The sequence below is a fragment of the Gadus macrocephalus genome, chromosome 11, assembly GCF_031168955.1.
Source record: "Gadus macrocephalus chromosome 11, ASM3116895v1".
Taxonomy (NCBI): Eukaryota; Metazoa; Chordata; class Actinopteri; order Gadiformes; family Gadidae; genus Gadus; species Gadus macrocephalus.
The window spans coordinates 6,236,756-6,251,753 of NC_082392.1; the positions used below are offsets into that span (position 1 = coordinate 6,236,756).

At 50.4% G+C, this 14,998-nt stretch overlaps 1 protein-coding gene across 1 annotated transcript; it reads right to left on the reverse strand.

Annotated features, from left to right (window-relative positions):
* Positions 1 to 1,435: 1,435 nt before the first annotated feature.
* Positions 1,436 to 14,834, reverse strand: mios (missing oocyte, meiosis regulator, homolog (Drosophila)). The gene is made up of 11 exons (XM_060064321.1): positions 13,459 to 14,834; positions 12,181 to 12,673; positions 11,689 to 11,787; positions 11,184 to 11,456; positions 10,013 to 10,182; positions 9,006 to 9,071; positions 8,533 to 8,691; positions 4,938 to 5,090; positions 3,837 to 4,041; positions 2,600 to 2,729; positions 1,436 to 2,173 (listed from the first exon to the last, which is right to left on the reverse strand). The coding sequence occupies exons 1-11, from the start codon at positions 14,275 to 14,277 to the stop codon at positions 2,083 to 2,085; spliced, it is 2,658 nt and encodes an 885-aa protein (XP_059920304.1). The 5' UTR covers positions 14,278 to 14,834; the 3' UTR covers positions 1,436 to 2,082.
* Between the last annotated feature and the right edge of the window lie 164 nt (positions 14,835 to 14,998).

Consider the following 14,998-nt stretch of genomic DNA (forward strand, 5'->3'; position numbering starts at 1 on the left):
CGAGGGGTACAGTAACCTCCCCCTACCTCCATGACTAAGTGATTTAGCTAGCCCTGGTGTTGGGAGGCCTCCTCCATTCACTCCACAATGGCTCCCTGGGAGTGCGGTGATGAGGGAAAGAGAATGGCCATTGAGGACGCCGCGGTCGCTGCGCCCGCCGCAGACAGCGTCCGTCCTCCCGGAGATACCGCTATGCATATCTTTAGGGTGCAAATTGGGGACCTCGTCCCCCCCCCCCCCCCCACCCCACCAACACCCCAAGCTGAGGGGGCGAGACGGGGGGGCCGAGAGAGTGAGTGAAAGAAGGGAGTGTGTGTGTGTGTGCATATACGAGTGTGTGTGCCTGTTGTGTGTGTGTGTGTGTGTGTTTGCCTGTATGTGTGTGTGTGTGTGTGTGTGTGTGTGTGTGTGTTTGCCTGCATGTGTGTGTGTGTGTGCGAGTGGGACTCAGGCTGTTCTCTCTCGCCCGCTTTGAGTCCATGGTGTTCCGGCAGCTGAGGGGTCTTTATGGAGGCAGAGAGGGGGTGCGGGGGTGTTGGGGGGGTAATCTGGGGGCTCCTTGTCACTGTGCCCAGCAGCTGCTGTTTTCTGCAGAAGCCCATTCATTGACCACAGGCCTGGAGTGGGGACGTGAATGCATAGACCACCCCCCCACCCTCGCCACACACACACACACGCACACGCACGCACGCACGCACGCACACGCACGCACGCACGCACGCACCAACCCAACTAACAAACCACCCACCCATGCTTCTTCTCTTCGTACTTTCCCCCCCCTCCCCACCCTCCCCCAAACACACACATGTGCTACCAAAGCTCACCCCGCCACACACACACTGGACACACATTACATTAAATATAAATCATATATATGTGATTTGTCTTAGTTACGTTTGTTGGTATTCACTGCATGTATTTCAGCACGTATGAATGCAGTTAATAGTTTATATTTATGCAATATGCAACATGAATTCATTTGCGCACGGCAAAGTGACTTGGATTGAATTCAAATTTATGTCATTAAAGCTGCCTTAGGTAAGACTTGAGGGTTGATAAGAGATTAATAGAGCAGAGAATTTGAAAGTGAACCCAGAAGATGCCCTCCCTCCCTCCGACTCATGCGGTTTAGTGATAAATTCCCGCACCTGTGATTGACAGGCGAGATTCAACTCATTGATAAAATGTAAATTGGCTACTCGAGAGCCAGGCACAGTCAACTTGAGGAATATATTCTCACAGCACTTACCCTCTAATAGCTGACAGATGGCTATGCCATTTCTCACAAATGACACTCAAATAATAGCTCTTAGAACTTACCTACACCTTTAAAGAACAGGTAGGGGTTAGGTGTCTTGCTCAAGAGCATGTACAGGTAGACTAGGTACATAGTTGTTTGAATTCAGAACCCTGTGACTGAAGGACAAAATCTCACTCATTGTGATAAACTTCTTTTAATAGATCAACATAAACACATGAATCCTGATTCAGGTTAGATTGAAAGAGGCTGTCCGGGACGCACGACCTCCACGCATTCTCCTGAGTGGCGGCAGAAGCTCAAATTACTGTCAGCAAGGCGGCGAGTTGCATTTGCTCCCTTGTCCTTCATTGATTAAGTTAACTGATCACATCATCCGGTTATGATTAAACAATACATATACTCCCTTCTTGTCATCAATACGTCTGTGTTAAAGGGCCCCTGTTCGACCACCGGCTGTGAGGTGTGTCAGCCATTTAAAGACACATCCCTGGTGGACTGAACGAACTGGCAGGCTTTGGGGGGGGGGGGGGGGGTCTACCCATCATAATTCATCTTTATTGATAGAGATTGTGTAAAGTAATGGCTGGTGACCCTTGAACCTTACACCGGGTGGTGAACTAAGGGCCCTTAATAAAGTGTTACATTCATTCCCAGCTATAGTGTGTCAACTGTGTGATTGAGGCGTGAGCAGCGCATGAATGCCCCCCCTAGATCCGGGGGGCCCCCCCTTTCGTCTTGCCTCCGCCAGGCTCCCGGTACGGTCGTCGTGGCGATCTGGTTCCACGAGACCCGAGTCCAAACGGGTTCCGCGGTGGGTTCCTTTAGACGCTGTCGGAGGGCACCAGGTTCCCGGTCGTGTCCAGCTGCATGCACTTGCACGTGCACGCCGACACCGGGCACTCGGTATGGTCCCTGCGGAAGGTCAGAGGTCATGCAGCAGTCAGCGCTCGGGAATCGCAACATGGCCGCCAGCGACCGGTAAACTCAGACCTCGGACGACGGGAGAGGATGGAGTGTGAACCACCGAGAGAAGGTGGTGCACACTGAGAACCACTCAGAAGGTCCCAGGCCAACGTTATACTACACCCCTAACCTGGCTAGGAGACTCACCCCGCTAACCATGGGGGCCTCAGCCTTGTAGCAACCCAGGTTCGATTCCCCGTTGTGATCCTATGCTACAGGTCGTCATCCCATCTCTTCTAATCTTCAACCCACCCCCCCCTTACTCTCTTCACTTCCCCAACAGCCCATTCATATTACAATTAAAGAAAAGGCCCTCACAGTGAGGTGAATGAAAACCCTTTTGTCCCTCATCTTTCAGGGCTGCCGGGCGCTCACCTGAACCAGCCGAGCATGTGACCAGCATGGCCGCCGTGGCGACAGTTGTGGCACCAGGTGAACCAGTTGTTGAACTGGGCCAGCTTGTTTTCCCGGGCCGGGTCTCCCTTCTCCTCAGACTTCCCCAAGCCTGGAGGACACGGGAGGGAGGGAGGGAGGATGGGATCAGTAAGAGGAGGTGTGCAGGGCGAGAGACAGTGTGCAGGGTGAGAGACTGTGTACACAGACTTCATTAATACAGCGCTTTTCTAACCAGGGACCGCTCAAAGCGCTTTTCCAATACTGCCTAACATTCACCCATTCATGCACACGTTCACACACCGAAGCCGGTGTCAAACACGCAAGGCGTCAGTCAGCTCGTCGGGAGCAGTCACGGTGAGGTGTCTTGCTCAGGGACACCTCGACATTCGAACTAGCAACCTTCCGATTACTAGCAAACCCACTCTACCTCCTGAGCCACATGCCACATGCCTTAAGAAATCCGTGTGAGGTCAGTGGTAACGGGGTTATGCCACGGTGTGGCTGAGTGGTGGATACAGAGTCCACGTCCCCCCCCCCCGTCTCCACCTCCAGATGCTCGGTTAGGAATTACAGCCATAAAGGCTGGGGACACGCTGAACGTGTTTGTAAAGGCTAGACGGGACGTTGGCTAATGGTTTTAGTTCAGCGTTGGTAAATGGTTTAGGAGCTGGGTCTCGCTCCAGGTGGCCGATCCCGGGGAGTTTCAACCCCTGGGGGACTTTGGCTTTGGTTCTAACTTTTCACACGTAAATAGAGGAGGAAAATGATGTGCTTTAACAAAAATGTAATAAACCTTGACATCAATGTCATTTTAATGGCTCACGATCGGCTCTTTCATGTTCTAACCCCTGGCGATGTTAATGCCTTGCTCTACCAGCGGGCATCAAACCCCTAACCCTAGAAGTATTAATGCCTTGCTCAACCAGCGGGCATCGAACCCCTACCCCTAGCAGTATTAATGCCTTGCTCAACCAGCGGGCATCGAACCCCTAACCCTAGCAGTATTAATGCCTTGCTCTACCAGCGGGCATCGAACCCCTAACCCTAGCAGTATTAATGCCTTGCTCTACCAGCGGGCATCCGGACAGGACCAGGCTAGGGGAGCGGCGGGGAGCGTCTGTCCCCAGGCGGGGGGCCGCAGTCCCCAGGTGGGGTGCTGCTGTCCCCAGGCGGGGGCCGCAGTCCCCAGGCGCGGGGGGGGGGGGGGCCTCCTCACCTTGGCAGTTGGAGACGGGCGTGCCCATGTTCATGAGGCACAGGGCGCAGCGGGGGAGGGGCTTCCGGCAGCCGGGGCAGCTGGTGACCTTTGACTTGGTGGGCGAGCCGCTGACGCCGTACTGGCTGAAGCCCCGCCCCTGGTGGGGGACGGACGAGCAGCTGTAGGAGATGGACTTCCCGCAGAAGTTACAGCTCACAAACACCTGGAGGGGAAGGAGGGGGGGGGGGGGGGGGGGAGGTGGAGGTGGAGAGGGAGGAGGAGAACAAATGATGGATGACAATACATAGTAAAGTCGTTTATACTTTTGCAGTCAAACTACTTTCCGGCTGCTAATCTAGTTTTTGCACAAACCAAATATATACAAAAACTCATTGAGTCAACATGAACCTGGAGAGGAGGAGGAGGAGGAGGAGGAGGAGAGCGAATGGAAAGAAACAGGGCGAGGTGATAAGGACAGGTGAAACCAAAGGCTGAGGCGTGGGGCCGGCCGGAGCTCGCTCGCCAGCTGCCAGGAGGTCATTACGAGTCCGATAAGTGCTGGATTATTCAGCGATAGAGACGTTGGGAACATGTGGGTCAAAGCTAAACTGTTTACAGCGGCGTGTCGGGAGTCTAGAGCGGCCGGGAGGCAGCAAGGCAATACAAAACCCTTCTCTATTGACCCGGTGCTTTGATTACTGCTGAATGATTAACTCTCTCCCTGGGACACGTTCGCGCACACACAGCAGACCTAGCTCCATGTGCTCCACACGTAGCAACCTCAAAAACACACACTCAAACACAGGGAACTAAATGCAATACACGTTGCTTCATGGCCATTGCAACATGTTTATGGACGTCTGTCCCGGCGGCTGCTTTAAGAAGATAAGAAAATACAAACGCATGTGAAAGTTTAACAAAGCCAATGTTTTTAACCGCCATGAGAAAGGATGTCAGTGTGTGTGTGCATATCTGTGTGTGTCTGTATATATCAGTGTTGATGCATTCGTTGGTGTTAGTCAACTTCCTTGAGGAGATTAGTAACAACAAGGCTAAAACACACAGGAACCCAACGGGTGAAGCTCTACTCTGAGGTTTGTGGAGGGCCTGCTGTGGTACCTGGGCCAGGGGCTTGGAGCTGGGGTCCAGCTTGCCCCTGTGGATGTCGAACTCAGCCCGCTTGTGCCAGAACCTCCATGCGTCCAGCAGGTGGCGGTAGTTCTCAATCCAGCCCTGGACCCGCGAGTCCTTGACCACGTCTCCCGGGGAGCCCTGTGAGAGGAAACCATGGAGTCAGGCTAGACGGCGCCACCGCCTAGCATTAAGCTTCTGTTGGGATCGTCAACAATGTGGCCAGTGGTAATACCGTGTCAGGGTGATTAAGTTAAAACACAAGGTTAGTTTGGTAAAACTCTAATTTGTAGGACAAATATATGACAACATGTGAAATGAATTTCACTTCTAAATATATGATATACATTTTGGAGTGAAATTACTTTGGGATGATAAAGTATCCTCCATGAGTTTAGAACTTACGAGTTGCATGTTGTAACGTCAGTGTTCACAATTCACAATTGCCCAAATTTGGTCTTCTCAATGACCCAAACACACGATGATGCAATCGATTGGGGAAATGTAGCGTTCACATGTATGGACACGATTCCTCCCTGTAGCATTCTCAATGTGAACAACACATTCAGCGAGTCACGGCTCGAGCGCTTCTATGGAAGTAGTGTGAAGTCTTCTTTTGTCTACACCTGCTCGTCTGTTATGCGATACGGTTATTTGTGTTGTTATAGCTGCTGTTGTGTTGCGTTGTTTCCCTCGTGACACACACATTGACCTGCAACATAACAAAGTTTGTGATTGCTTGACAGTTTGGCTGGAAGCGTGTGACGTAGTGAGGAGGGGAGATCAAATTATTATGTTATTGTCTTTGTTCCATGATCTTGTTCCTATATTCATGATGGGTAGACAGCGAGGGGAAGGCGAGGCTGTCCAGCTATGAGGAAGAGGCCGTTTAAAGCACGCAGTCTGAGGTGTTTCAATCGGCTTGGAGCGTTACACAACGCCGAACCCATTCACACACCCGCCATTAATCGAAACAGAACATCCAGCCTTGGTTAATGCTAATAACACAACAACACCGGTGTGTGATTGAGACTTTGATGTGACATCGAAGTGGAGGCAGAGACAAAGAGGCAACCTGTTATTCTTATAATTATTATACTGTTGTACTTCACTGTTGAAGGTCACTATTTAAGTTCCCTCACTGTTGAGTGTGACACCTTGTGGGAATGAAAATATATTTCACCTACATTTCAAACGGTGTGTAAAGTGGGTCAATAATGTGTTATCTTATCTAAAACAAGAGATCCCTTAGGAGTAAATTTGCAAACCCATGTTCCTGGTTTATGTACAATGTTTCTTACTCTACCCTCAGCATGTGTGTAGGTGTGTGTAGGTAGGTAGGTAGGTAGGTAGGTAGGTAGGTAGGTAGGTGTGTGTGTGTGTGTGTGTGTGTGTGTGTGTGTGTGTGTGTGTGTGTGTGTGTGTGTGTGTGTGTGTGTGTGTGTGTGTGTGTGTGTGTGTGTGTGTGTGTGTGTGTGTGTGCTAGGGCTGTACGGTATGGACAAAAATGTATATAACGGTATGATTTGAGGCATAGAGGGTAACGGTATTATATCGCGGTATATTAATCACATCTTCTAATTTCAATATAAATGCTTCTGAAGGGGTGAAATACTGGTTAGGCAGCGAAACTGCGTCGAAAAAAAATGCAAAATCTTTTCTCAAGTTACTTCCATATCTGAAAAACACCAATATGTGGAAAGGGATTTCCTTCTCCACTTGCTCGCGGACCTTGCCGTATAGTTTTAGCATCTCCATTTGGCTGAAGTGTGTGCGGGCAGGTAACGCGTACCTGGGATCGAGTGTTTGGACCATCTCTTTAAAGCCCCTTCGGTCGACATTCTTAAAGGGAACCATGTCCTCACAAGTGTCACAGGTAAACAGTGACGGGGTTTGTTACCCCGTTCCACCGCTGCCTGTTTTTTGTTCGAAGGACTGGCTTTGGAAAATGACAGCAGAAGCGATGTCTGAGATGCAGAGACGGCTTCACGCTACCAGCGTCTGTCTCGTACGGTGAGGAATGAGAGCGCGTGAAGGGATTATTGCATAGCATACTGCCTGAGAAGGCGGCATCGCTGTCTAATCTGTCCCTGGGAAAAGTAAAGTTGCGCCGAATTGAAAGAGGAGCTACGTTTCGTTAGACTATTTTCAGTAGTTCCGCGTAACTTTACTTTTGAGATGAAAAAGTAGTTGCGTTACTGTATTACCACGTTACTTACTTTGTAACGCGTTACACACAACACTGTCTACCGGTCACACGGTAACGTCAAAATCCATACCGTGGCGCAAATTTTCACCCGTACTTTCTATACCATTTATACCGTGCACCCCTAGTGTGTGCTTATGTATATGTGGGTTAATAAGTGTGGGTCATGCGTTCACACACACACACACACACACACACACACACACACACACACACACACACACACACACACACACACACACACACACACACACACACACACACACACACACACACACACACACACACACACACTAGGGTTGCCGCGGAGTGGACATTTTCACACCGAGTAATACGCTCGTGTCAACACCGGTATTACCGGTATAAACGGTATTAACTATAGGTCAACTCAACTGCCATCTTCTCCGTCAACTCTCCTCTCACACTCGGTGACAGCGGCTGGCAGCGCGCCAATTCTCGGCGTCTTATAACGTTCTATATATAATCGTATAATATAATTTTATATATCATAATATCACGGCCAAAAGCTCTGTGCGCCTCCGGATGGCCGTAGCGCGGGGAGCTCACGTAGGGATTGGGCTTTGCGGGGTTTGTTTACAGGCGTTGCTATGGTTACCGGTCTTGTAAGGAAGCACGTCAATTCTCGGCGCGCCAATTCTCCCGCACAGAGCAGAACTGTGGCCTATTCTACACAATTTAATTTTCTTAATTCTAATTTTATTATTTCACTGAAAAAAAAAAAACACACACACACACTAGGGTTGCCGCGGGGTGGACATTTTCACACCGAGTAATACGCTCGTGTCAACACCGGTATTACCGGTATAAACGGTATTAACTATAGGTCAACTGCCATCTTCTCCGTCAACTCTCCTCTCACACTCGGTGACAGCGGCTGGCAGCGCGCCAATTCTCGGCGTCTTATAACGTTCTATATATAATAGTATAATATAATTTTATATATCATAATATCACGGCCAAAAGCTCTGTGCGCCTCCGGATGGCCGTAGCGCGGGGAGCTCACGTAGGGATTGGGCTTCGCGGGGTTTGTTTACAGGCGTTGCTATGGTTACCGGTCTTGTAAGGAAGCACGTCAATTCTCGGCGCGCCAATTCTCCCACACAGAGCAGAACTGTGGCCTATTCTACACAATTTAATTTTCTTAATTCTAATTATATTATTTCACTGAAAAAAAAAAAAAAAAAAAATCTGTATTGCCGGCACAGTGCCACACACACACACACACACACACACACACACACACACACACACACACACACACACACACACACACACACACACACACACACACACACACACACACACACACACACACACACACACACACACACACACACACAGCGGCCCCGGCCGTACCCTGAGCATGCAGAAGCTGGCCGTCTGCACGTCCCCGGTGCGGTCCACGTAGCTCTCCATCAGGTCCACCCCGTCGCGGGTCAGCCCCGTCAGCAGGATGCCTTCCAGGTTCCCCGCCTCCTTCAGCTCATTGGTCAGCTTCTCGATGTAGCGCGGCAGCTGCCATGGCGACGGCGAGGACCGAGAGGAGAGGGAGGGTTAGGATGCAGTGCAGCGTGATGCTCAGAGGACGGCTGGATGAGTCTCTGAGGTTAGCGTCTGGGTTGACCCTACACCAGCGTGCGGTAAGGGTTAGTAAGTAAGTAAGTACATACTTTATTCGTCCCCTTGGGAAAATTCAGGTATCCCGTAGCAACAGACAGCACAGTACAGTTGACAAACAACAAGATGAACAAACCGTAAAAGTAAACCCAATAAGTAAATGATCAATATTGCACATAATTATGGTTGCGGGTGAGCCTGTGCAACGTTACCTGGGTGTCGTTGAGGAACATGCAGGCGAAGGCCACTCGATCGCGCACCGCGACACTGCTCTCGTACTGAGACACAGGGCGAGAACCAAACCATGTCGGGTGAAGACATGGTAAAAGCTTTTGGAGTACCTTCACTGTGTTAATGTGTGTGCTACAACTGAAAAGTTCTAAAAATGAAAAGCTCCTGTTTTAACAATCAGGTTGACCAATCGATAGAAGCAAATTCTTCTATCAATCTAAATTGATCTGGATCAGACATCTGTGTGGACACTGCTTGTAATGTCACCAGTGAGTGTCCTTTAACTCATCAGCCATTTTAACTTTAAACTCTCTGGGGCCCCCTATAGGGCAGTAATGATCTAACCTGCAGGGAGTGGGAACCTGAATATGTCCTCTAAATATAAATCCATTCAACTCACCAGTAACCGTCAATCATTAAGCCTAATTATAATTAACGATTGGCTTCTCCAAAAGGTTAACATGAAACAAACGGACAGGAAACCAGTTAGGTAGGCAGTCATACATGTCGTTGAATGCTGATGAAAGTTTAAGCATGAGAGTCACTGTAAGGCCTCAGTGCATGCATATCCAGACGAAAAATCAACAGGGAAAGTATTTCCCCAAAATAGCTCAAAGTAAACCTTCCGGCCCACAGAAGAAGACTATCGATTTGTCATGACAACGGACAGCTGCTTAGAATCAGTTAGAATCCCTGGCTAAAAATAACAACTCAAAGGAAATTCCTCACCAGAGGACCGGGCATTATGGGGGATTTGAAGATGACATAAAACGCCATTGTTGTTAACATATTTCTGAAGTTTTACATAATTATTCTCTCTGTAGTGGTAAGAAATTCCCCTTTGGATCGAATGCAGTAAACATCCGTCCATCAACCTAATCTAACATGTGGGCTAACTGTATGAGTGCTGTGATTGGCCCCGGGGTTTTGTGGAACCACCAGGTGACCGTGCATTGGTTCCCGGGTCCGACGGGGGCGGGGACCTCACCAGCACGCCGTCGTAGGAGCCGGGTTCGCTGGTGAGGAAGGCGAACATGACGAGGAGGTGGGGGTTCCTGAGCTGGGAGCGCAGCGAGCTGCACATCTCCCGCCACAGGGAGTTCCGCTCGTCCGTGTAGCCCGACAGCGCCATGGCAACCACACTCAGGTTCAGGTCGCCTGGGGAGCCAGGGGGGGGGGTAAGACCGTTCATGAGTGAGAGCTGCGGCCGGTCGCTCCCATGATGTATTGCATTAGTGTCACCTAAACACCAGCCCGTGACCACGCAGGGCTTTTCAAAATAACACAAAAACTAGAAACTTAACTGTCTAAAAAACAAAAGTTAACTAACTCGGTCAGGCCTATTAGGGGAATTTAATCAAAACTGAACTCCTCTTTATTATAGGAAAACAAACTGTTAGTATCTGCACACATTCTGTGAAGTTATAAAAGTAAAACTAATAATACAGTTTACTTCTGTAGAATTCTCACGACAATCAAAGACACAAAGTGTCCAAACACAATTTGGGGAAATAAATGAGGTTGCTACGTTTGTTTTGCGAAATGTAATCCGATTCTGTAAAATCTGATTATGGTTACGCTCAATGCTAATTTAATTTAGGCCAGACAGATCCGACCGCTTTTCTGCCCTGAGCGGGGCATTGCCAATACTGGTTATGATTTCCACCGTACTGTACTTGAATGAATGAACTACGTTCATTTTCAACCGGTATCCACCAGGGCAACTCAGAGCCCGTGATGAGAACTGACCCACTAGAGCTTTCTTTATGCAATGCACTTCCTGCCAAGCGGAGGGAATAACACTCAAGCTGCAAATAACAAGCTTTATTTACTTTGGATAAAAGCGTCTTCTAAGAACTACTAATGCTGTACGAAATAGTGTTGCTGTTGTTTTTGCCTTATTCAGATAAATGTCATTATGGAGCAGGTAAGAGGTCAGGGCATCTCGCCCTGCATAACAGGTAGATCACAGACGGTGAGGTCGGGTTCCAGAAACTTTCCACTGGAGACCGCCCCCCTCCTCCCCACCACTAGCCCCGCCCCCTCCCTCTCCACCACTAGTCCCGCCCATTCCACCCCCATCCATTAGACCTGCCCCCTCCCTCCCCACCACTAGTCCCGCCCACTCCACCCCAACAGCAGGCCCGCCCCCGTCTCACCCTTGTCGGTGGTGGCTCCCTTGTGCAGCAGCTGGATGGCTCTCCGGATGTCCAGGTTGAAGAGGGCCACGGCGGCGGCCCGCTGCCACTCCCGGCCCTGCTCCAGGGAGAGCAGGAAGGGCTCGGCGTCCACCTCCGGCCCCCCCCCCGCCCCCCCGGCCTGGCTGGTCCAGCCGCACAGCCTCAGTGCCAGGCTCCGCTCCTCGCTGTGGTAGCGCACCGCGCTGGCCGGCCGCTCGGAGCCGCTCCAGCAGCGCCGGCTCTCTGCAGTGCCTGTGGGGGGGGGGGGGGGGGGACATTTACATCAGGGGCGTTCAGTAGGAGCTCTCCTCCAAGCGACCTACAATAAGTACATTTGTCAGATGAAAGAGGAACAATAATATCACTGTCGGTACAGGAATGATGTTCATAGAACCAAGTGCCAAGCGCTAACAATCGCTAGGTTAACCCATTCCACGTGTGGCGTGTGGCGTGCTTGCGTGCGTGCGTGCGTCAGATGTCTCACCTGAGCTGACCTTGACGATGTCCTTGATCCCGGAGTAGACCAGGGCCTGTTTGTTCCCCTGCAGCTTCAGATCAGGGTTCTCTGTGCACTGTTTCATATGTGAAGCTTGCATAGGAAAACCAACCGACTCCGAGACACTGTGACACATTAAGAGAGCACGTCTGAAGACTTTCATTTCATTACCAGGGGGAACAAGAGGACATTTGACTTATGGTTGAAAGGTTATGGGTTCAAACCCCAATGTCCGCTGTCTACCTGTAGGCGTTCCTGCACAAGATGCCCTTATCCCTACATGCAATTTCTGACATGCATCTAAACAATACATCAGTGATAAACATAAAAAAAAAAGAAGAAGGCAACACTTTCCAAATGACTCGGCCATGTTGTTTGTACTCTCCCAAAACAAAACGCAGCGTGACAGGAAGAAGCGCTCTGCGTAACAGGAAGTAGCACTCGGCGCTGCGTTCCCAGCCTCCGGCCGCCAAAGGATATAGAAGAGGTCGTACCACAGCGACTTCAGCTGGGCGTCGTCCCCGCCGGCCAGCAGGTGGTTCCTCCACACCTGGGTGGTGTCGTGGCCGTAGCGCGACTGCGCCCGCTGCCTCATCTTGGTGGCGATGTCCTTCTCGATGGCGCTCTCCGCCCCCCCTCCCGCACCGTCCTCGGTGCAGTCGTACAGGTGGCGCCCGCACGCCCAGGTGAGGTCGGCGCTGGAGCTCCAGGCCAGCGAGATGCGCTCGAACACGGTGAAGTCCGTCATGACGCGGTTGGCGGCGGAGACGACCACCATGCGGTTCTGGGCCGAGGGGTGCCAGGCGAAGCTGCCCAGCTGGCTGTCGCAGGGCCGCACGCTGCGCTCGATGACCGTGGGCTCCGTCTCGTCGCCGATGGGCGTGGGCGTGTGCTGCATGTCGTACAGGCGGATCACGTTGCTGTCGCGCGTCAGCGTGGCCAGCAGGCCCGTGCGCGTGGGGCACCACGCCACCTGGGAGGGAGGGAGGGGGAAGGGTCACACTCGACGCGTTGTCGTTGCGGCGATGTTAGAAGACTTTGTCGGCCATGGACGTGGGCCTCTTTACATCACCGATGCATGCATTTACACGATAGGCTTTCCATAGGAAAATCGTGAGCTAATGGAGCATTACCTACAACTGTAATGCAGTGTATGCAAATATGTGCTTTATTTGGTCAAGACCAAACAAACACTATGCATTGTTTACCTGAGAAACGCTCTCACATCACAAATGTGAAGTGATGGATGGACTACGATCATATTGTGCCTCCAAAAATTTATGCTAAAAAATTATACTCGGAAAAGTGTGTTTTAAAGTTGTATACTTTTATACAAACCGCCCTTTATACCACTTCACTTTGACAGCTCGGTTAGGGCTGGGCGGTTAATCGTAATTCGATTTTAGCGTCAAACGATCACAAAATTAACATTTTCTTTTTAGAAAGTGCACAGCTGGATACAAATCTGTACATTACTTGAGATTTGAACATTTTCTTTTGGACCATTTTGTGTATATTTTTAAGGCGACATTTCTAAGTTCTCAGTTATGTTTTTTTTTGTGAGTTATATTGACTAATATTGACCAAAATAATCGTGATTATAATTGTTTCCATAATCAAGCAGCCCTAAGCTCGGTCCCCGATTATTAGTCCCTCTTTTTATAAACAATAAACATGACATATCCGTAACGTACTTGTAACACAATCATACAAAATAATCCTAATGGAACTTTCTATAAAAACGGCCCCGTATCCTACCTTGGTGAGAGGCTTGGGCTGCTCCGTGAGGGTCAGCACCGGCTTCTCAAACTTCCGGAGGTCCCAGATGGCCACCTGGCCCTCGAAGAAGGAGGCCACGCGGTCGTGGAAGTGGGGGTCCACCGTCACGCCCTGGATGGCCTTGGTGTTCACAAAGGTCTTCTGGCTGGTGTTCCTCAGGTCGAAGATGGCCAAGTTGCGGTGCATCCCAGCCAGCAGCAGCTTCTGGTCCCGGGGCAGCCAGCAGAGCGACAGGCAGGCGTCGTTCTGCCCCAGCTCGTACAGGGGCTTGGTCACAACTGAGCCCGAGTCCACGTCCACCGCCGACAGACGGATCTTCTCGGCGGCGACACTGGCGTCGGGCGAGGACTGCCGGCTGATGTCCCAGATGAGGACGGAGAAGTCTGCGCGGTGCTTGTCCAGCCCCGCGGCCAGCCAGTTGCTGTCATGAGGGTTCCAGGCCAGGGTGTTGCATTGGCGGGCGTGTTTGGGGATGAACTCCTTCCCCATGAGCTCTTTGCATTTAGAGTTGTGGCTCTGGCCCAGGCTAGTGAGGACCACCCGGCCGTTGGCTTGGCCCACGGCCAGAAGGCACTCGGGTTCGTGTTTGGGGTACCAGGCGACGCATTTCATGTAAGGCGTGTCGGAGTTGATGGCGAGTAAGGTGGCGGCGGTCTCCACTGAGAGCGGGAGTGTGCCCGCCTTGGTCTCCGCGCTGCAGGCGGGGCCGATGCGGTACAGGCCGAGCTCAGAGTCGCAGATCACATAGCGGTCCGGGTGGTGGGGGGACCACAGAATGTCCGGCTTGGAACCACTCATGTTTCCGAGGTAGCTTCGGGGGGTCAAGGAGCTATTCTTTCAACTATGTCAACTGTGTTGCCGAATTGGATTAATAAACAGAACTTAAATGTGTCGACGTTTGACGTTTCATTTTTTACGAAGTGAAGGCACTTTGTGAAAGACAGGTTTTACACATTGACTATGCACTTGAAGGAGTTATTAAACTAAATCTATAGTAATACGAATAGCGTTGACAAATGAGCTCCTATCACAAGTTATGCTTAAAAGTATATATGATGGTTGTTTGAGTAAAAGGGTCGATATTGTAGCACACATGACACTTTTTCTCCTCTGTTCCACTGACTGACAGGCTAACCTGAGCTAGCGCTAACTCTCGTTAGGACAACTTTAAAAACATAATAAGCACACACGCGTTAATGTAAACCCAATTATAGTATCACCTCCCATGTTATTCTATCACTATGCAAATATTTAGGCTATGGACCTTGTTAAATGGGTAAAATATGTACTTGAACATACACATGTCGTCGGAGAACTCCGCGGGATGTTGTGTGTTACATCAAAATATGTCCCTGAAACATAGGGAGGGTTGGGAGAAGATTCCGGTTACGCACAGATCGCAAATTAACAAGGTGTCGTATTGAAGTGGATGTCTCCGCGTAGTGGCGCTCTTCCCATTCAAATTTACAATTCACTGCATTGCTTTTATTATAAATAGCAAAGCCTTACGCTCTAGTCA